The sequence below is a fragment of the Jatropha curcas genome, chromosome 1 (genome assembly GCF_041381405.1).
Source record: "Jatropha curcas cultivar XTBG-Jc1 chromosome 1, XTBG_Jcur_1.0, whole genome shotgun sequence".
Lineage (NCBI taxonomy): Eukaryota > Viridiplantae > Streptophyta > Magnoliopsida > Malpighiales > Euphorbiaceae > Jatropha > Jatropha curcas.
In genome coordinates this window covers 29,281,957-29,302,519 of record NC_143151.1, presented here as the reverse complement: position 1 = coordinate 29,302,519, position 20,563 = coordinate 29,281,957, and the positions used below count along the sequence as shown (strand labels likewise).

Sequence of the window (20,563 nt, the reverse complement as noted above, 5' to 3'; positions counted from 1 at the left end):
GCCCATATTTACTCCGTCGTCCACCACCGAGAAGGTGTTGCTAATTTTGTATTTTGAGGATAGGACTGGAGAAGCTTGGAGATACCACTACTCCTAGTCGAAGAGCAGCCATGGCTATGTCATTAACTGACGGTTGGATTGTAATAGATTTTGATTTGCCTGTATTTTATTTTGCTGTAGTTATGGCCAAAGCTTTGTTTTAAGATATTAAATGACACTGCTAATGTAAGAAAAAGAAAAAAAAAAAAAGGTGTTTTGATATCTAAAGCTAATTTCAAATTTGAGGTCTTGCATTTTTGGTTTATTAGGGGCTTTACTTTGTATGTATTCTGCCGATTATTGTCCAAGTTGTTAGAGAAATGAATGGCGGAAAACTACTTCATCCAGCTCACAAATACACCAAAAAAAAAAAACACAGTACAAGTTCTGGAGAATGAAGAAGTGGTTGGAGAAGAAGGGCAGATTTTTTAAATGATTTTTTTGTTTTTATGATTTGTAATGCTCTCAAAGTGAGATACAGTATAAATTTAATGGTTGTTTAATATATTTCTTTATTTAATGAGTTTGTATAACAGCAGAAATAGAGATTTGAGGAGATGAAGGAGAAGAAGAGGAATGGTGGCTTTAATTTTTGACTTTTCAAAGGGTATTTTAGTCTTTTATTATCCATTTAACGGCGAAGCTCATCAAAATTGGACGGAAAGATAGTTTAATGCGACGAAATCAGATTTCAGAGATTAAATACCTAAATGCAAAAATAAAATAGACTAAATATTTAATATATAAAAATAAAAAGATGAATTAATTAATTTTATAAAATCTCGAGATAAATTATTATTTTTCCATATCAAATTTAAGGAAATCTCAATGGAAAAATATGAATCTTTTATATATTAAATTTAAGGAAATCTCAAAGGAGAAATCTGAATCTATTTCTTTCATGATCATATAATGCTTGTTTTATTATTCTCCGCGACACATAGCTTGAAGAAGATATATAAATTACATAATTTGGTGACTGGGCGGATTTCACGACCGATTCAGTTACTTTCTCGGCGGATATGCGCTGCCTTTTAGATCGTCTCCGAATTGGGTCATTCCTTGGTGACAAATCGGTGTCACTTACTCCACCGTTAGCAAGATTAGGTTTTGATATCAAAGGGAGTTCTTGGTTGGTGGATCGAGAGGATTGCATTTGCATGGGGTTTTGATCACTTGAAGGATAATTAGAAGGAGAAGAAGAGGATGATGGGTTTTGTTGGCGGGTTGGAATGAGTTTTGGAGGTAACAATTGTTTAGCTGAGTGAGATTTCATGTGGCCTCCCATGGCTCTGCCATTGAAACGTCAGTTGCAGATACCGCAGATTCCCTTCTTCTGCATTGATGAGAAATAATGGAAGCTACCCTTATGCCACTCCTAGAAACTGAGAGAGAGAGAGAGAGAGATGAGAGACGTTAATTGAAGAATGAAAGGGCATTTGGATATTTATGTGTATACATATAGATTACCCCTTATAAGTGCTCGTTTTTGTTGAATTTATTGTAAAAACAAAATTATTGAAATGGAACGTAAAAATGAAACTTGATGATTGAAAGAAAATGAAAAAAATAATATATTACCGATATAGAAAAAAAATTTTAACTTATAGTAATAACAAACTCTACGGCCAAAGATTTTTAAAGATTAAAGAAGTCAATATGATCAATGCGATTAAAAATTTCTTTTTAATAATAATTTTTTATTTTATTTATTAGTCGATCAAAATAATAATTTAAAAAGATTACAGAAATGGCCTACATGGACAGAGAAAAAGCAATTCAATGTTCAGTCAAAAAGGACTAATTACAGAGAAGTTGCTGAACAGGGAAAAAAGAAAAGACAACTTCCAAGCCAAGTTTTCTAAACTATAAAGCACGTAAAGAGTTCATATCACACAGAGAAGAGTAGAAGACCCACTAATTTACAGTCAACGAAGATTTTCTAAAATGGCAATACCACAGACCTTTGATCTTCTTCCTGCAAACAATGAAGCTCATCACCCAGCTTTCTTTAACAACAATGGAGGTGATGAGTTTCGGATCATGCTTTTATCGGATGCTGCAATGATTGAAGAATTGCAGCTCCAAGAAGCTCTACAGGCTTCTCTTTTCACTTCAGAGTTGCCGAATCCATCACCATATGTGAAAAATATAGGTGAATCTGAATCATCCCTCAGTTTTTGTGTGATTTGCACGGAAATGATAGAAAATGAGAAACTAATCAAGAATGGGGAATGTGGTCACTGTTTTTGTTCCGATTACTGTATAAGCAAGTACTTGGAGGCAAAGATCAAAGAGGGTTTCGGCACTGTTCCTTGTCCAGGCTTTGATTGTGATTTTTTCCTAAACTTTGATGATTTGAAGCATCTTCTTCCTGAGGATGTGCAGAATCTGTGGGAAAAAGCTGTGTCTACGGAGGTGGCTCCAAATTTCAATTCAAGGTCAGTGTATTTTTTAGTATTTGGTGTTAAAGTAGAGATTTTTATTATTTGAGATTGTTGATTATGTTCCCTAATTAGATTTGTTGCCTGATAATTAATTTTTAGGTAAATTTTAGTAACAACCTGAACATTAAATACCTCAAGGAAGCGTACTTATTCTAGATTATGGCTAATAATAACATAAGAAAAATAATTAAAAAAAGAAAAAGAAAAGTTAGGATGCATTAATTTTAGCTATATTTTTAACATTTTGTTAACTGTTTAGAGTTTTAGCAGTTGGTTTTACTTATTTCTTGTTGCTTTCATTTCTTACTTGATGATCCTAACTTGGCTTGACCTGTAACTTAGCTTAGCATGTCAATGGCTATCTTTCTCTGGCAGAAGGCACAGCTTCCTCTCTATTTGATTAAGAAGCAAATTAAGGGGTTAAAAAAATGAAATTAGAATCAATTATATTCTAAACCCAGTCATTAACCGGTTATTTAACCAATAAGTTTGTCTTATAATTCCTTGTAATTCTACTCTCTTGAACTAAAAAAAAAATGGTCACTTCTGCACTATTTGTTTTCATCAGCGGATATATATATTTGAATGTGACTTGATTTCCTTCAAAACAATGATGCAGGAAAGATTTATGTGCCAGGGAGAGTACAGAATATGGCAGTGAAAGGACTTTCACTGCTAGCACCAGTGACAATCCATCACAGGATGTAAGAACCGAGCAGTTCAATCACAGTGTAACCTACACTGATAAATCTGCACAAGATGATAGCAAGTGTGTGGTTTCTCAAAGGAACTATAAAGACGCAGCTCGAAAACAGAGAGATAATGCTCGGTCTACATTGTCAACCGGAAGAGGAAATGGAAGGCACAAATCCACCTACATGTTTAGCAAGAACATGGTTCCACGATTTTCAGATAGCCCATTTATGAAACCGAGACTGAATATGCAAACAGCTTTTGCTTCTAGTTCGCTGAAATGTTCAGGAGATGAAAGAGAAAGAGTTGCAGCTAATATTCCTGAAGGTGAAGCAAGTAGTAGCAAATGGGAAAGTGTAAAAGATGAGAAGAATGATCATGAGATAGTTTGGCCTCCTATGGTTCTAATTGCAAATACAAGGCTTAAGAAAGATGAGAATAACAAGGTGAGATTATTTATAACAATAGAATGCTATTTACTTTCTTCTGAAGATATATTTAATGTTCTACTAATTAGTTGGCTCTTGTTTTGATGGAATTGTGGATTTCAGTGGATTGGCATGAAAAGTCAAGAGCTATTAGACTTGTTCAGCTCATATGATGCCATTGTTAAGGCTCAAAACTCTTACAATTGGCAAGGACATTGCGGTTTAAGTATCTTGATTTTTGAGAGCTCAGCAAAGGGGTATTTAGAGGCAGAGCGCCTGCATAAGCATTTTGCAGAGGAACGGAAAGATAGATATGCTTGGACTCATCGGCCGGTCTATTTCCTACCCAGTGGAAAGCGCCAACTTTATGGTTTCATGGCATTGAAAGAAGACGTGGATAGCTTTAAAGGTATGCGTATAAAAATATATATTTGACATGCAACTTTAAAGAATAATTCTATTGGTAAATTATGCAATTAGGTAAGCGTAAGCTGAAATATGAAATGAGATCATACCAAGAAATGGTGGTAAACCAAATTAGGCAAATGAGTAAAGACAACTATCAGCTTCTCTGGTTGAAGAACAGAGTTGCTGAGCAGCAAAGGCATGTGGAAGTTCTTGAAGAATCTAATACTATGTATAAGGAGAAGCTGCAAATGGTAACCAGGGATATGGATATTTTGAGAAGTAAGGCCAATGTGCATCATGGGCAGACAATGGAAGAGGTAACATTTTCAGTTCTCCCCCCCCCCCCCCCTTTTCTCTTTTCTTCTCTCTTAAATATAGGTGAATTTTAGAAGACAATGCAGTACTTGTCTGTCACCTAACCACAGACGAAATTAAGCGGTATATTAACTATATGTCATGACTGATTATATTAATGCCTTTTCTTAGATGCAATTTCTAGAGCAATTTTACGAGGACAAAATCAGAAATCTTGAATCAGGAAATGACAAAGATGGAGATTTTGACGAGATAAAGAGTGGGCAAGAGCAAGAGTTAGTAAACATTCAAGACACTGAAAATGAAACACAAGAAGTAGCAGAGATTCCTAGGTTGCCAGAACGAGAAGAAATTACGAAACCTGAAATTGCAAGGGAAAGAGCAAGTGCAAGTTCAGAATTTTCTGGGAGACCCGGGGAAAAGCCGGTAGTTAGCGATTATCGGTCCATGTTTGAGATGTCATGGAAAGATCTTGCCATCCCAGTTCTTAGTGCTTCAATCCCCATACTACTGAAAATTATTAGGTAGCCCCAGAGCATAATTCTCTCCTCCCCCTTTCACATTCTGCAAGTGAGTCTACATTTTTGTGAAAGGAATGGAGCAACTATCGATCGCTGATCTTAATATGTATTGAAAACAAAAATTTATCCCGATTTGTACTTATGGTTAAACATCAACTATTTGAATGTTATTATAAATTAGACTCTCCGATTTCTTTGGCAAATAGATTTTTAGCTTTTGAATGACCAGGAATAAAAAATAAATAAAATTTATTAACTTGAAGACTTGACTGCCTATCCAGTAAATTAAACTGTTAGCAATAGCAAGCTGGTGAATGATAACAACTATATCTACGCTTTATAAATAGGGTTTCCTGAAAATATTTTCATGTGTACAGAAACTTTGAATTTATCAGAGTTGGACTACTAGAAGTTGTTATCATCTGAGTTGGATTGAAGAAAGCAACCCAACATTTGTTAAAACAAAACTTTAAAAAAATCATTTAGAATGACAAAGGGAACAAATTTTGCTGTCAAATAAAAATTTTTCCTTGTCTCTTGATGGACAAGGACAAGGAAAAGACACAGAAAGAAATCCAATTCAATCTCTTGTTACAGGCTAAAAATGACAACGTAATGGAAATTTTAGTATAAAAATCTATAATATAATATGGAAAATAAAACAAAATTCATCAATATGAATCAGTAAAAAAGGAGAAAGTAATTCATTTTCCCCAAATCATATACACAGTTTTCCCCCTATATGTTAAGGTCCTTCATAATAAGGTAAGAGATGCAAAAGGTCAAACAAACACATGACCCTACACTCCACTACAGTGACTGTGGAAAAGCCGTAGAAAGAAGTTGAGCCCCTCAAAGAAGTAGAATCCGGATAACTTCCAAGTGAAGTTCTTGGTAAGCAATTTAAATGGAAGCTGTTACTATATAATAAGCTACTTCATAGAGACAGCGAAGCATAAAAGAACCGGCAAAAAATTTCTGCAGAATGGCAATACCTCCTGAATCCTTTAATCTTCTTCCTCTAAATAATTTGATACCCACTACTTATAATTTGTTGATGAAAAATGAAAAAAAAGAGCTTCAGCTACTATCTGATGCGGCAATGGCAGAAGAATTGCAGTTTCAAGAAAGTCTGAAGGCCTCTTTGCTCGCTTGTCAAATACCATCACTCGAAGAGATCAAAGTACAAAGAGGTGAATCATCTATTAGTTTTTGTGAAATTTGCAAAGAAGGGAAAGAAAAAGATAAGCTTTTCAAGAATGGGAAATGTGGTCACTCATTTTGCTTGGATTATTGTCTAAGCAATTATTTAGAGGCAAAGATCAAAGAGGGATTCAATATTGTCACTTGTCCAGGCTTAAATTGTGATTATGTTCTAGAATTGGATTCTTTTAAGCATTTGCTCTCCAAGGATGTGCTCAATTTGTGGGAAAGGGCAATGTCCATGGATTTTACTTGCAGGTCAGTGCACATTTAATTTCTGAGTTAAAAATAAATAGTTTGTTGATGGTGCTGGTGTTGGTGTTGAATTCGTGTTATTAGTTAAGCTTAATTATAAAGTACTTTAACACTTGGTAAAACAATGATACAGCAAAGAATTGCATCTGAAGACTAATTCAGAGAATGTCAAAAAACCTGCTAATAGTGATTCAGATGAATTACCTGATACCGATGATTACGATTCTGAAGCAAGTCCAAGAAAAGTTGAGACTTGCAAGAAGAGCAAGTGGTTCAAGAAATTTCTTAAGGAACTAGAATGTTTGAGCTTTGAAGAGATCAAAAACCAAGCCAGACAATGGCACTGCCCAGTATGTCAAAGAGGTGGAGGTGCCACTAAACAGTACTTGGGCCTGCAGCCCCTCATTCAGCATGCTAAAACCAAAGGGTCTACAAGGATTAGGCTCCACAGAGAGCTTGCACAATTGCTGGAAGACAAGTTGCATTCTAATGATCAGCAGGCAATTTCTGCAACTATAATTCAAGAAGCAGCAAGTCCAAAATGCAAAGGTTTAAGCAATAATAACAAAGATTTTGAGATGGTTTGGCCTCCTATGGTTGTAATTGCTAATACAACCTACAAAAAGGATGAGAATCATAAGGTGAGATTATCCACTCCTAATCTTATTATTTGCACAAATAGATATAAATTACTTATCTCTTGTTTGGATTTTGATGGAATTGTAGAGGATTGGCATGACAAGTGAAGAGCTGCTAGAAATGTTCAGTTCATATGATGGTATTGTGAGAGTTCAACACCCTTACAATTGCAAGGGACATAGTGGATTCAGCATCTTAATTTTTGAAAGCTCAGTAAAGGGTTATTTAGAAGCAGAGCGTCTAACTCTACATTTTGTAAGGGAGGGAATAGGCAGAGATGATTTCCTTAACCGGCGGCTCTTTAACTTATCAGCTGAACAGCACCAACTTTATGGTTACATGGCAGTAAAAGAAGATGTTGATTTCTTCAATAACAACCTTTTTAAAGGTAATAGATTAAATTGAAAAATCACATAAAGTCCGAAACAGATGATGTTATGTAGGGATATAAACGAGCCGATCTGCTCGTGAGCTGCGCGAGATTTCACGGAGAAAAAGATGATCGATGAGTTTAATGAGCCGAACTTGAGCCTACTTACTTTATAAATGAATTTGAGCTCAAATTCGAGCCTGTAAAAGGCCAAACTTTTTATCTTTTCAATTGTAAATTGCTAGAATCAGCTCGTTTATAGCCCTGAATTGTTATGATAAATTATGCAATTGAGCTTTTTGAAATTGATTATTAGGTAAGGTTAAGCTGAAATATGAGATGAGATCATATCAAGAAATGGTGGTGAATGGAATCAGGCAAATGACAGAAGAGAATCATCAGCTTCAGTGGTTAAAGAACAGAGTCTCTGAGCAGGAAAGGCATACTAAAGAGCTTGAAGAATCCAATTCCATGTTGAAGGAAAAGCTGCAAATGTTAACCAAGGAGACGGATAATCTGAGACATCAAGCAAAACAGCATCATGAGCAGAGCATGGAAGAGGTATAATTAATTCTTGCCAAGTACATAATCAATTTACACCAAATCGATTAATGCTCACCTCTAATTAGCAACTCTCCATGCTATTTTCCTAAGATCAAATTTATAGAACAATTCTACAAGGACCAAATCAGAACAATTCTTGAAGGAAGAAATGAAAACGATGGAGATATTGGGAATATAAAGCAGGAGAAATATGAAGAACAAGAAAATTTAGAGGAGTCAAATGCAAATCTTCCAAGCATAAATTGTTGCGAAAACAGGTATTTTAATAAAAGTTAGTGTTCGAAAATTACTATTCGTTTAGGTCCTTTTCAATTTAGTCCATCAGTTCTGGATGCAGAAATCAGGAAATTACAGAACAACACAAGGAAAAGGTAGTAATGGCAGAGAGCTCTCAATCGCCAGCAATACAAGAAATGGTAAATATAGCTCCCGTTATGACGGAGGAAACAATGATTAGGCCGGAAATAGGGAGGAGACGCCAGCTTATGCCAGCTTCTGGTAGTGAAGAACGCCATGAGTACATAGAGAAGTTGAGGCAAATGCTATTGGGAAAAATGCCGTTAATTGGGTTACTGGGGAAGAAGTGGAAGTCTTAGTAATACGAGTAACAAATTGGAAGCATGTTTCAAAGTGACACGATGCCGTATTGTTTGCACGATGTCGTATTGTTTGCTTAATTCATATTTTGTGAAACTAATATATGTAAAAATTGTGTTTTATTAATTATTATTTTAGGTGACATTTAGCGGTTCGGGTTTTAATATCATATATGAAAACAAAAACACCATATAAATTCGACATAAATTCAATAATGTTCAAATCATCTTAATCACGGCTAAAAATTTTTCTCTCTCGCCACGTTGAGAGCTTTGGTTCTCCTGTTTTAATAACAAGTTATTAATTATAAAGTCCCTCATTTATGATTCTATTAACAGTTTAGCTATTCCGTTCGAAACAGAGAGACCAAAATGTTAACAAAATCATAAATTAAAAATTTCATAATTAGTTTGGTTATAATTTAGGTATAAATTTCTCGGTTAATTCGGTAATGAAAACGGTAAAAATCTACTTTGAACGAAAAGAATAACATGTTAACAAAATAATAAATTATAGAACACATAATTAGTTTTTGAAAAGATAATTCTTGTATAGTAATTTGACTATAACTTTAGAAAATAATTTCAATTTTTCCTAATACAAAAGATCACAAAAAAAAACATATAAATTTCATACACCATCCAATCAGACATAAAATTAGTTATTCTTGCCAATAAATCAGCGACTTAATTCAGTGAATTTTTTTTTTTTTAAACAAAAGATAAAGAATTAAAGTCTCTAGCTAAGACTTTGTTGGCTGGTTTTTCAACGTAACTTGCACATGGGAAATTTAGAAGTTAAAATTTCTATTTAATTTTATGAATTTCTCTTAAATTAAAAGAATTAAAAATTAAGTTGACTTTTTTGTTTGATTAAATTTTTTATTTTTTATATTTTTATTTAAAAAAATAAATAAAACATTTTTGTTGAAACTTGTTTAATTTTTTTTTTCTTTAGTTTTAAAATAACTGTTTTGAAAACAAAAAATAAATTTTATAAAACCACAAATAGCAGTTTACAGAATTGTGTTTTCTGTTTTTAATTTTACATTTCTTATTTTTTTTATTTTTATAATATTTATCCAAATAAAATTATTGTTGTCGTTGTTATTATTACTTTTATTTTCTTTATCTATATAAATCTAATGTCATTTTATTTATCCAAAATATACAAGTATATATTTTTATCTCTATTCAAATTCTCAGCTTTTTTTTCCATCTCTACTTTATTTAGTATTATTTTTATATTTATTGTTATTTTCTCTGTCTATATAAATCTAATATCATTTAGTATTATTTATTTATTATAATATTTGGATTATTATGTTTTTATTCAATATAATAATCAATAATTACTGTAACATTGAAATTTTAAAATTAAATTGTAAAATATTTTAATTATTTCACATGAAATTTTGAATTTTAGAAAATTTATTATTAACTAAAATTTTTAATGACTTAATAACAGAGATTTGATAATTGAAACAAAATTTCAGATTGTGAATAAAAAAAGAAAAAAAATTTAAAAAAAAATTATTTTCAAAAAAATAAATAATCAAAAACTAAAAACTGTTTCATATTTCTAATAAATAAAAAACTTAAAACAAACAACTATAACAAACGGGTTTGTTTTCATTTAAAGTTTTTGTTTTTTTGTTTTTTTTCTTAAAAAATAAATAAAACTTATTTTTTAAACTTATTTAATTTTTTTTAAGCTTTAAGAAAACTGTTTTTAAAACAAAAAATAAATTTTATGAAACCACAAATAGTGGTTTATGTAATTGTGTCTTATTATCTTAATTCTACATTATTTTATTTTTTATTTTTTTATATTATTTATCCTAATAAGGTATTATTATTATTATTATTATTATTATCTATACAAATCTAATATGATTTATTTATGCAAAAAAAAAATACAAGAAGATAGTTTTATTTTTTATTAAAATTATATATTTTTTCTTTCTCTTCTCTATTTAGTATTATTTTTATATTTATTATTATTTTCTAATGTCATTTGGTATTATTTATTTATTATAATATTTGGATATTATATTTTTATTCAATTGATTGTATATATAATAATTAATAGTTATTGTAATTTTGAAATTTAAAAATTAAATTATGAAATATTTTAATTATTTTATCCCAAATTAATTTTTAAAATTTTTATTATTAATTAAAATCTTTAACGGAAGAGATTTGATAATTGCAAAAATTCTTCATATCATGAATAAAATAAAATAATTAATTAATTAAAAAAACAGTTGAAAAGATAAATAATCAAAAACTAAAAATTACTTCATGTTTTTAATAAATAAAAAACTAAAAATAAGTAACTATAACAAACTATGCCAAAGCTATTCTTTCATATTTCATGCCTGACGGCTTTTACTGTGGCGTTGGAAGTCACGTCAAAATCTTCAACTCCAACCTGCTTTCTTCCTGTTAGGTTGGACTCAAATATTCTTCGTCAGATCCAAAATATGGTCAAAGCGGACGGCCATCGTGTGGACTGAGGAAACAACAAGATCTCCCATCACGCCTAGAAAAATTAAAAAAAAAAAAAAAGATAATGTTTAAAAAAAAAAAAAAAGAGAGAAGATTTCAATGTAAGATTTCATTCAATATGTTTTGAAAAAAAAAATACAATACTATGTTTATGGTTTGCGAAATATAATTATCTGTCTCTATTTTTTTTTAAAATATTTTAATTTTTTCATATTTTATTTTGTTATACTATTATATCATTCTGTTCAATTTTTCCATCTTTTTCTTTAAGTTAATAGAAGAACACAGAGGTTAAATGAGAAATATTAAAATACTATATCACAAAATTATAGTATGGTTCATCTAGTTTGAAAAATTCAACTAACCTGTCTCTGTATTTTTAAAAATAAAAAAAATATTTTTATCATTTCATAAGGTACTTAATAGATGCAAAACTTGGACAGAAGAACCTTATAATCTGAGGAAAGTAAACTGTAATGATGCTTTAGTGTATTTTAAAAAGACAAGAACTGACTACTTGTATTTCAGAAACCACAAGAATCATACTGTATTTTTTTATTTTTTTTTTCTCCAACAAGAATTCATACCTTTTTTTTTCTTAGATATACAATTAATTTGATTCATAATTGTCTTTATATATATATATATATATATGTAAGTATCTTGTGCTCCGTCTATCGAACTTTTATTAAATCACTATGATAAATCATATTATTGATTTACAACCAAATAGAGATGGAGCTTCAAGCATAATATGATTATAAATTCAAAATAAATGGAAATAAAATTGCTTGACATTAATAATTCACCATTAAAAACTAGTCAAGAGCAGCTCATCATCACTAAATCAAAAATTTTTAATTCAAACTCCAGAAAAATTTTTTTCTCGTTAATAAATCATCTCAATTCTAAATAATTATTTCAAATTATTATTTTGCAATAAACATTTCCCGCCAGATTCATACCTACCGTTTTAACTAAAATCCAGATCTAACAATACCATTGCCAATTTGCCACAATCGAGAGAGAGAGAGTGCTTTGAATCTAAACAAGAAGACAAACTCAGGAGGTAAATTTAGTACAATAATTAAAATTCTTATGTCTCTTTATTTAGATATTTAATTATCAATAATGTTTTTTGTCTCGATTGAGGTTAGCTCAGGAGGGGCAAAAAGGAGAAGGTCAAATTACAATTGTTAATATTAAATTAAAACTAATTATGCATTTTATGCTAGAATAATATTCAATTTGCAGTATAGACTGTGTTCCACAATAATTATTTAAGTAATTTTTAACGTTTTGACTATTCAAAACGTTAATATTATTTTTTATAGTGTTCGATAACAGCGTTTGAACTAACTTTTAGAGATTAAAACAATGTTTTATAAAAAGTTAATTTATATAACATTTAGATTTAGTATTTTATGAAATTTTACTCAAACAGTTAATAGCTAAAAGCTACTAAAACAGCAAACAACTATCAAAACAGTTAATTTTGCTGAATAAAACCTTAACTTGGAAGCAATGTACTATTTACCCAAAAATCAACTTTTGATATATTTTATCCCATGAATTTATACCAAAACAACAAAAAAGCACATTTTCTAAAAACCCAAATTTTTACCAAAATAAAATTTTGATTTAAATAAGATATCATTGAAATGTAATGAAATATTTGATTAAAATCAAATATAATTAAACAAAAAATAATAAATACTTTTCAAACCAAATATTTAATATAATAAAATATTTTTATGATCTTATAATTTTAAATGAAATATTTTGTTTAATTATACTGTATTTTTCTTAATTTAAACAACTTTTTTCTTTTCTAAATTTATATTTTTAAATAATTTTATAAATTAGAAATTTAAAAATTAATTTTCTTTTAAAAAACTTTTTTTAATGCAATTTCAAGGAGTAAATTGTACAGATAATTAATTTCTAGACAAATTATACATTGCTTTCAATTCAATCGGCAAATTGAGCTCTAATCCTTTTATATTCATAATCTTGTGAATAATGAAAAATCGAGTATAATGCTAATTTCGACTAAAGGGTGGAATTTCTGTTTAGGTAAATAAAAGAGAAAAAAACAAAACCTAACTAGAACTTAATCTATAGAAAGCAACACCCCAGATCTAAAAGTAAGTCCTTAATATGAGTGAATAGTGTTGAATTTCTTCTACAAGTTACTAATAAGTCAATCTTATAACATCATTCTTGCATAATAAATCAATTACTGAGAAGCTTAACTTGATCTTTAGCGAACTCTATTAGTACTGTATCTTATATGATTGTAATTTAACTATATTTTTTAATTTATATGAAAATATAAAGTGAATTATCTTTTTTGGAACGGACTAGTATTAAAAAAAAAAATTTTCTTGACATAGACTGGTGTGTTGGAAATTTTTTTTTTAACATTACAAATAAATTATACATGTTTATGATTGGATCATACTAGTTGATTTTTATTTTTTTAACATATTTGGTATATAACGTAAGCAGCCAGGAGATCCATCGCACTCGCATTTGGAAATTCGTAAACAATTGAACCATTTTTATCCAAGACACATTTTCATGCTGTACACTGTACACTCACCAACCACAAACGTGACAGCTATATCTATATATAGTAATAAATAATTAATACAAAAAATCATAACTAATTAAAATAATAATTTAGTAATTAGGCGGAAATTAATAAAAAAATATTCAACTCTATTTATTCAATATTGAATTATTGGATAGATTTTAATAAGAGCTTTTAATCAAAAGACAATGAAGCTCAGAGTTTGATCGGTACAAAGTGTAGTTGAGTGAAAATGAGTAAATAAATTTAAGTGAAAATAAGTAAATATATTTAAGCTAAAAGAAAATTAATCACAAATGTCATTGAGGATTTAATTATGAACAAACATAATAGAGGGAAAAATTTCATATAGCTCACCCCAATTAATCTAGCTATCTCATAATTGGTTTTTTTTTAGTATCGATACGGTAAAATTAGTTATTTTAATAGTAGCGGTTAGCTATTTAAACAGTAAAATGCTAAAAGTTAAATGTACAATAATTAACATAAAAATCTACCTTATCATATAAAAGTTAGTTAAAAAGTTAGTTATTGTATAGTTGCTCTCAGCTTGTTTGAGACTACGGTCTAACTATTGTGTTGTTGTTTTTATACGCATCGACCAATCAAACCAAAAAATGGTTTAAATTGCTCTTAAAATTAAAATTTTTTATTAAAATCCACGTAAAAGCTCAATTTTAAATAAATTATACATTGGAAACATATTCAGAAAATAAACTGAGCATTGTTAAAAAAAGATTATACACAATCATTCAGTATGACCTTATTCAATAACTTGAACTATATTTTATTCTGATTCTATTTTATTAGAAATTAAAATACTACTATTAATTAGAATGAATATAATAAACAACAATATATTATTATATTAATATGTTAAAAAATTATATATTATATTAAATATTTAAAAAATTAAATAATAAGATATAAATTTAATTCATAATTTAAATAATACAATAATATTAAATAATGGTAATATATTGAATACATAATTAATATATATTTCAAAATTATAGTCCCAACTATTTTTCACAAAGTTTAAACAAAACTAGTTAAATTAGTTAAAATTACCATTTTTTCTTTTTTTTTCATATACACCTCTAATGACCCTAAAGCTTGTATAATAATGATTCATTAAAACTTTCAAAATATAATAATGAGTTAGTATATTAAGATTTTAAAATTAATTATCTTACCACTTTTTCTTTATTATCTAATAAATTCAATTAATATTAATTATATAGGGCATCGTAAAAGAAAAATATTTATAAAAATAAAAATGAGGAGTAAAAGTGGGATTACAATTTTTGGAGGTTGAAAGTATTTCTAAAGAGAGTAATTCAAAAAAAATTGAGAAAAAAAAAAAACCTTATCGAGAATTGGGCTTTGTGGATAAAAAGAAAGAATAAGAATTGTGAATGAAAACAAAATCAACCAAGAGTTGAATAGTTGGGCTTTAGACTGAGTTAAACAGAAAGACCCAATAAGTTTTCCATTTGTGTGGTGGGTGAAGGGCGACAGTCCAAACAGCTGACAAATTTTTGCCCATCAAAAAAATTGACTGGTGGTAGGTAAAATAAAGAGACAATCAACAAAAAAAATAAAATAAAATAAAATATTATTAATAAAAAATTAAAAACAGCCACCTCTCTCAGGTCAACTGCCCAATTCTTTTTTCCTCACACAACCAAACCATGGACCCCACATCCAACCTCCCGACCCCACTTTTTGATATTAATCCTTTCTCACCAACCCAACTCCACCATCACCATGTATCACTCACTCCCTCCTCCCTCTCTTAATCACCAAACCAACTTTCACTTTTCTTCAACTCTTTCTCTGTTTTACTACTTTACCCTCCAATATTTCTCTCATTTCCCATTTTGCCCTTTCACCAACCACCTTCAGCCTTTCAACATCTTGATTCTTGACTCCCAAACTTTCTCTATATCATCACCACTAATTTCTCTCTTCTTTTCTCAGAGGGAACTCAAACATTAAAGAAACAAAAACAGAGTCCCTCTTTCTCTGCAACCTACAATGGCAACTCCATTGAAGCAACAAGAAGAAATCATATTTCGTTCTAAACTCCCTGACATTTACATCCCCAAACACCTTCCTTTGCATTCATATATATTTGAAAACATTTCTGATTACTCTTCAAAGCCTTGTTTAATCAATGGCGTCACCGGCGAAATCTACACCTACGCAGAGGTTGAACTCACTGCACGCAGAGTAGCTTCAGGGCTGAACAAGCTTGGCATTCAACAAGGCGAAGTTATTATGCTTCTATTACACAATTCTCCTCAGTTTGTTCTTTCCTTTCTCGGCGCTTCATTTCGTGGCGCCATTGCAACTGCTGCGAATCCTTTTTTCACTCCTGCAGAAATAGCCAAACAAGTTAAAGCATCGAACACCAAACTGATTATAACACAGGCCGCTTATGCAGAGAAAGTCAAGGAATTGGCTAATACCAGTAATATAAAAGTATTATGTATAGATTCTGCGCCAGAAGGTTGTTTACATTTCTCTGAGCTGGCTGAGGCCGATGAGAGAGAAATACCGAATGTCAAAATCAGCTCCGATGACGTGGTGGCGCTGCCGTATTCTTCCGGCACAACCGGTTTGCCAAAAGGAGTGATGTTGACCCATAAAGGATTAGTTGCCAGTGTAGCGCAACAAGTTGATGGCGAAAATCCTAATTTGTATTTCCGAAGCGAAGATGTGATTCTGTGTGTTTTGCCGATGTTCCATATTTACGCTTTGAATTCGATAATGCTTTGCGGATTGCGGGTTGGAGCTGCGATTTTGATTATGCCGAAATTTGAGATTGGGACGCTGTTGGAGTTGATACAGAGATATAAGGTGACCGTCGCTCCGATTGTGCCGCCGATCGTCTTGGCTATTGCTAAATCACCGGATACCGAAAAGTACGATCTGTCGTCTGTCCGGATGTTGAAATCTGGCGCTGCACCGCTTGGTAAGGAGCTTGAAGATACTGTAAGAGCTAAGTTTCCTCAAGCCGTACTTGGTCAGGTATGAGTACTTCCCTGGTTTGATTGATTCCTAGGAATCGCTATTTTTATTTGAAAATTTTAATGCGAGGAATATTATTTCAAGTAAGAGATGGATTTTTTTGTTTTTTTTAACATTTTGAGGAATATTATTTCAAGTAAATAGTTTTTTCTTGTTTAAATGAATATACTCATAATATAGATAAAAACAATAATAATCTTCAAAAAACATCCTAATATTCCTCAAAAACAAAAAATTATAATTGGCTTGTTGAATGAATAGTTTCATACATTGATGTAGGCAAGTTTTGTTCTGGTGATTTCATGGTTGTGCACGTATAAGAAAATATTTAATTAAACTTTTTTTTAAAGGAAAATATTAACTATTTTTAATTCATATAGAAACTATTTATCAATCATTTGAAAAATATGATTTATAAGAATGCCTCTAATAATAAGTTATGCGAAAGATTTTTAAGTATTCGATTTGTAAAGAAAATATTTATGGAAATGAATAATTTGAAACTTTAAAATAAAATTAATTTTATATTCAAAAGTATACAAAATAAAAAAATCATTTGAAAAGAAACTGTCATTATTATTCATTATTCTTTTTCTTTTATGAAAAGATACTTATATTTTTATTTAGGTAGAGTATTATTGTTCAATTCATTGGGTGTGTATATATATATATATATATATATATGTATAATTCTTTTGCCAACCTTAATGGACCATTGATCCTACATCAATTATAAAACCTTTTCATAGGCGAAAATTTTAAAATACTTAGGGAAAGGCCCAGATGGATTAGATCCACCTAGGCAATTATTATCTATAAAATACTTAGGTAAGCCACATGTGCCTTATCTTTTACGTAAGACTACAATTAAGGTGTGAAAAAGAAAATCTTGTTTGGCTTGCCTTGGTTCCAAATCAACAATCAATCGTTTGAAAAGATCATTAGCTTATTATTACATGGTAGAGTTTTTATATTGTAATTAATTAATTAATTAAAAAAGTAGCAGCTGGTTGGGTGGCCTAATTCAATTTGTCATTTCTGCTCCCACAGAATTGGCTATTAGCGACCAGACCATTTGTTTGCAGCTACAGCAGTTATTATCATTGTGGGGCTAATCTCATTTGTAAGAAGCATGTTAAATTTTATAGGATATGCTTAGAGGTCTAATCAAATTTGTAAGAAGCACATTATATTTTATAATAATTTTGAAATCAAATCATATGATAAAAAGGATATTTCATATGATTTATGAAAGTCAAATGGTCAGCATTGCATTATTAATTGTGCAAGAGATTACTGAAAGGAATTATTATATAATTCTTCTATACCATGGATTAACCTTCTGTTTTAACTAAACCATATGAACAATTAAAAATTGTATTATGTAAAGTAATGTAGTTATTGGGAAATTAATAATGGTTTAATTTACAGGGATATGGGATGACAGAGGCAGGGCCTGTGCTCGCCATGTGCTTGGCATTTGCAAAAGAGCCATTTGAGATAAAAGCAGGGGCATGTGGAACTGTGGTGAGGAATGCAGAAATGAAGATTGTTGACCCTGAAACTGGGGACTCTCTTCCCAGGAACCAACCAGGAGAGATTTGCATTAGGGGAGATCAAATCATGAAAGGTATAATAATGTTGCATTTACTAGCTGTTTTTTTTTTTTTGAGAGGTACTCTTAGCAGCTGTTTTGTTTATTCATTATTGTCTCATTTGAAATAGTTTTATCCAATTGCTTTCATGATAAATTGATAAATTATAAGTGAAAATGTTAGGTAATGCCACTTGCACTATTTTATATTGACAATAACTTTGAACCCACATTATTGACTGGAGACCATATCTTTATTTTAGTCAGCAAATGTACTCCTTGCATACCTACCTAATAAATACAAAATAATATAAAAATTTTCTTATAACTAAAAACAATGAGTATTTCATGAAAAATGAAGTATTTCATGTTTTTAGAATTTTTTTTTAACCATCCGGTAGTCAAAACTCATCGGTCCAAATATTTTTTGTTTAAACAATGTTTCAGGATATCTTAATGACCCAGAGGCCACTGAAAGAACCATAGACAAACAAGGATGGTTACACACAGGAGATATTGGCTACATTGATGATGATGATGAGCTCTTCATTGTTGATAGATTGAAGGAAATAATCAAATACAAAGGGTTTCAGGTCGCGCCGGCCGAAATTGAAGCCTTGCTGTTAGCTCATCCTGAAATTTCTGATGCTGCTGTTGTTGGGTAAGTGCAAAACTTGATCTTTTTTGTAATTTTTCTAGCTATTTTGTGAATCTCAAGATTTATAGTAATTGACATTGTCAATTCTTTCAATTAAACTTTCAGACTGAAAAATGAGGATGCTGGAGAAGTCCCAATTGCATTTGTAGTCAGAGCAGAAAAATCCCAAATTACAGAGGATGAAATTAAGCAGTATGTCTCCAAACAGGTAAATTTTTTCCTTCTTCTTATTGTACATAAATGGCCACTCTACCAAGTAGTTTCGCTTACTCAATCGCCACATGATAATCCATTCCATTCCAGGTGATATTTTACAAAAGAGTAAATCGTGTGTTCTTCGTAGAGGCAATTCCAAAGGCACCATCAGGCAAAATCTTGAGGAAAAACTTGAGAGAAAAATTGGCAGCTGGTTTTCAAAATTAAAAGGACGATGAAGATCCTTGTCCTATTTATTTAAAAACTTGGAAAGGAACGTCTGCAAGTAATTATGCTTGGATAAGTACAAGATGATGCTGGTATATATAGAGATGTGCTAAAAAACATAAATGTTGGGGTAATCAATTACGAAATTACTCTCAAGCTCTTCTTTGTATGATTTGCATCTTTGAAAAACCACAGTTTCTCTTGTTATTACCTTATTAACTCTCGGTATTTGTTTGTTGTATTTTCATTTATCAAATGCGCCTTTTTTTTTTTTTTTTTTTTTTAATTGAGCATCAAATTTTTTTATTTGAAACATGAGATTCATTTATGTTTAGCTTACTTTTTTGTTATGTATATATATTGGAGGAGGGGGAAAGAACAGCTATGACAATTAACCTAATGATGCCTTAATTTTAGTGAAGGAAGGAAGCCCTACTTCAACAACTTGTTCTTTTTAAACAAAGATCATTCATTAGAAAAAAAAAGGAACATGAGATTAAATATTGATCAAATCAAGCTTCATAAATACAACAACCATAAATATATCTCAATAATAACAAGTCTCGCGATAAAATAGCAAAGCAGGAAATACAAAATCCGTATTTTTACAATTTTTTAATTTTTTAATGGTCAAGTTAATTTCTACCTGCATGCTTTTCAAGAAAAATCTCGTGACAACCTCAATTTTTACTTTGATTAATTAAACACTTCACTTCAATTTATAAAATTACACCTAATGAACGCTTCAACTTGTAAAATCATTTTATAAATACTTTAACTTATAAAATTAGATTAATTAAATACATTTTAAGACCAAACCTTGGGACTCAATAATTTTTCCAAATAACAAGGATGAAATAATAATTTCAATCAAACTTTAGGAACTTTATAGTAATTTGCCCCTCAAATTATCCAACACTTAAATTTAGGTCCTAAATTTTCAATTTTACTAAATAATATTTTTAATATTTAAAATTAAAACTTCTAACTTATTAGTTTTAAATTGTTTGATGACTTATTGTCCATATATTACTTAAAATCTCAATTAATCTAAACTTTCATTAAAAATTAAACAAAAATTAACTTAAAATCCAAGCTAGATATAATAAATCACTCTGATTTTCAGCAAATTTGCAACTTACAAATTTCAGCACTTAAATCATTTGAGCATCACAACCAAATTCGACTTTTATCAATGCTGTTTATATCTTGATTCTTGCCTAAAAAACTACAATCATTATGATTCTTGACTATTATTAATGAAAAA

The 20,563-nt window shown here is 30.1% G+C and overlaps 3 protein-coding genes across 4 annotated transcripts; all 3 read left to right on the top strand.

The window, feature by feature from the left end:
• Nucleotides 1-1,880: 1,880 nt before the first annotated feature.
• LOC105630386 (uncharacterized) lies at nucleotides 1,881-5,054 on the top strand. The gene is made up of 5 exons (XM_089717747.1): nucleotides 1,881-2,480; nucleotides 3,106-3,625; nucleotides 3,731-4,016; nucleotides 4,088-4,332; nucleotides 4,502-5,054. The coding sequence occupies exons 1-5, from the start codon at nucleotides 1,987-1,989 to the stop codon at nucleotides 4,856-4,858; spliced, it is 1,902 nt and encodes a 633-aa protein (XP_089573873.1). The 5' UTR covers nucleotides 1,881-1,986; the 3' UTR covers nucleotides 4,859-5,054.
• Nucleotides 5,055-5,681: 627 nt separating this feature from the next.
• Nucleotides 5,682-8,623, top strand: LOC110008615 (protein SUPPRESSOR OF GENE SILENCING 3 homolog). Of its 2 annotated transcripts, none has more exons than XM_020677790.3 (6): nucleotides 5,682-6,312; nucleotides 6,443-6,950; nucleotides 7,036-7,336; nucleotides 7,635-7,879; nucleotides 7,973-8,139; nucleotides 8,208-8,623. In XM_020677790.3, exons 1-6 carry the CDS (start codon nucleotides 5,837-5,839, stop codon nucleotides 8,476-8,478), a joined length of 1,968 nt encoding a protein of 655 aa, XP_020533449.2. In that variant the 5' UTR covers nucleotides 5,682-5,836; the 3' UTR covers nucleotides 8,479-8,623. The 2 variants fall into 2 exon arrangements, with proteins under 2 accessions (XP_020533449.2, XP_020533451.2); XM_020677792.3 differs by having other exon boundaries at nucleotides 5,689-6,312; nucleotides 8,220-8,623.
• A 6,914-nt stretch (nucleotides 8,624-15,537) lies between these two features.
• LOC105630258 (4-coumarate--CoA ligase 1) lies at nucleotides 15,538-19,537 on the top strand. Its single transcript, XM_012212036.4, has 5 exons — nucleotides 15,538-16,621; nucleotides 18,053-18,251; nucleotides 18,663-18,876; nucleotides 18,979-19,081; nucleotides 19,177-19,537. Exons 1-5 carry the CDS (start codon nucleotides 15,626-15,628, stop codon nucleotides 19,294-19,296), a joined length of 1,632 nt encoding a protein of 543 aa, XP_012067426.1. The 5' UTR covers nucleotides 15,538-15,625; the 3' UTR covers nucleotides 19,297-19,537.
• The last annotated feature ends 1,026 nt before the right edge of the window (nucleotides 19,538-20,563 follow it).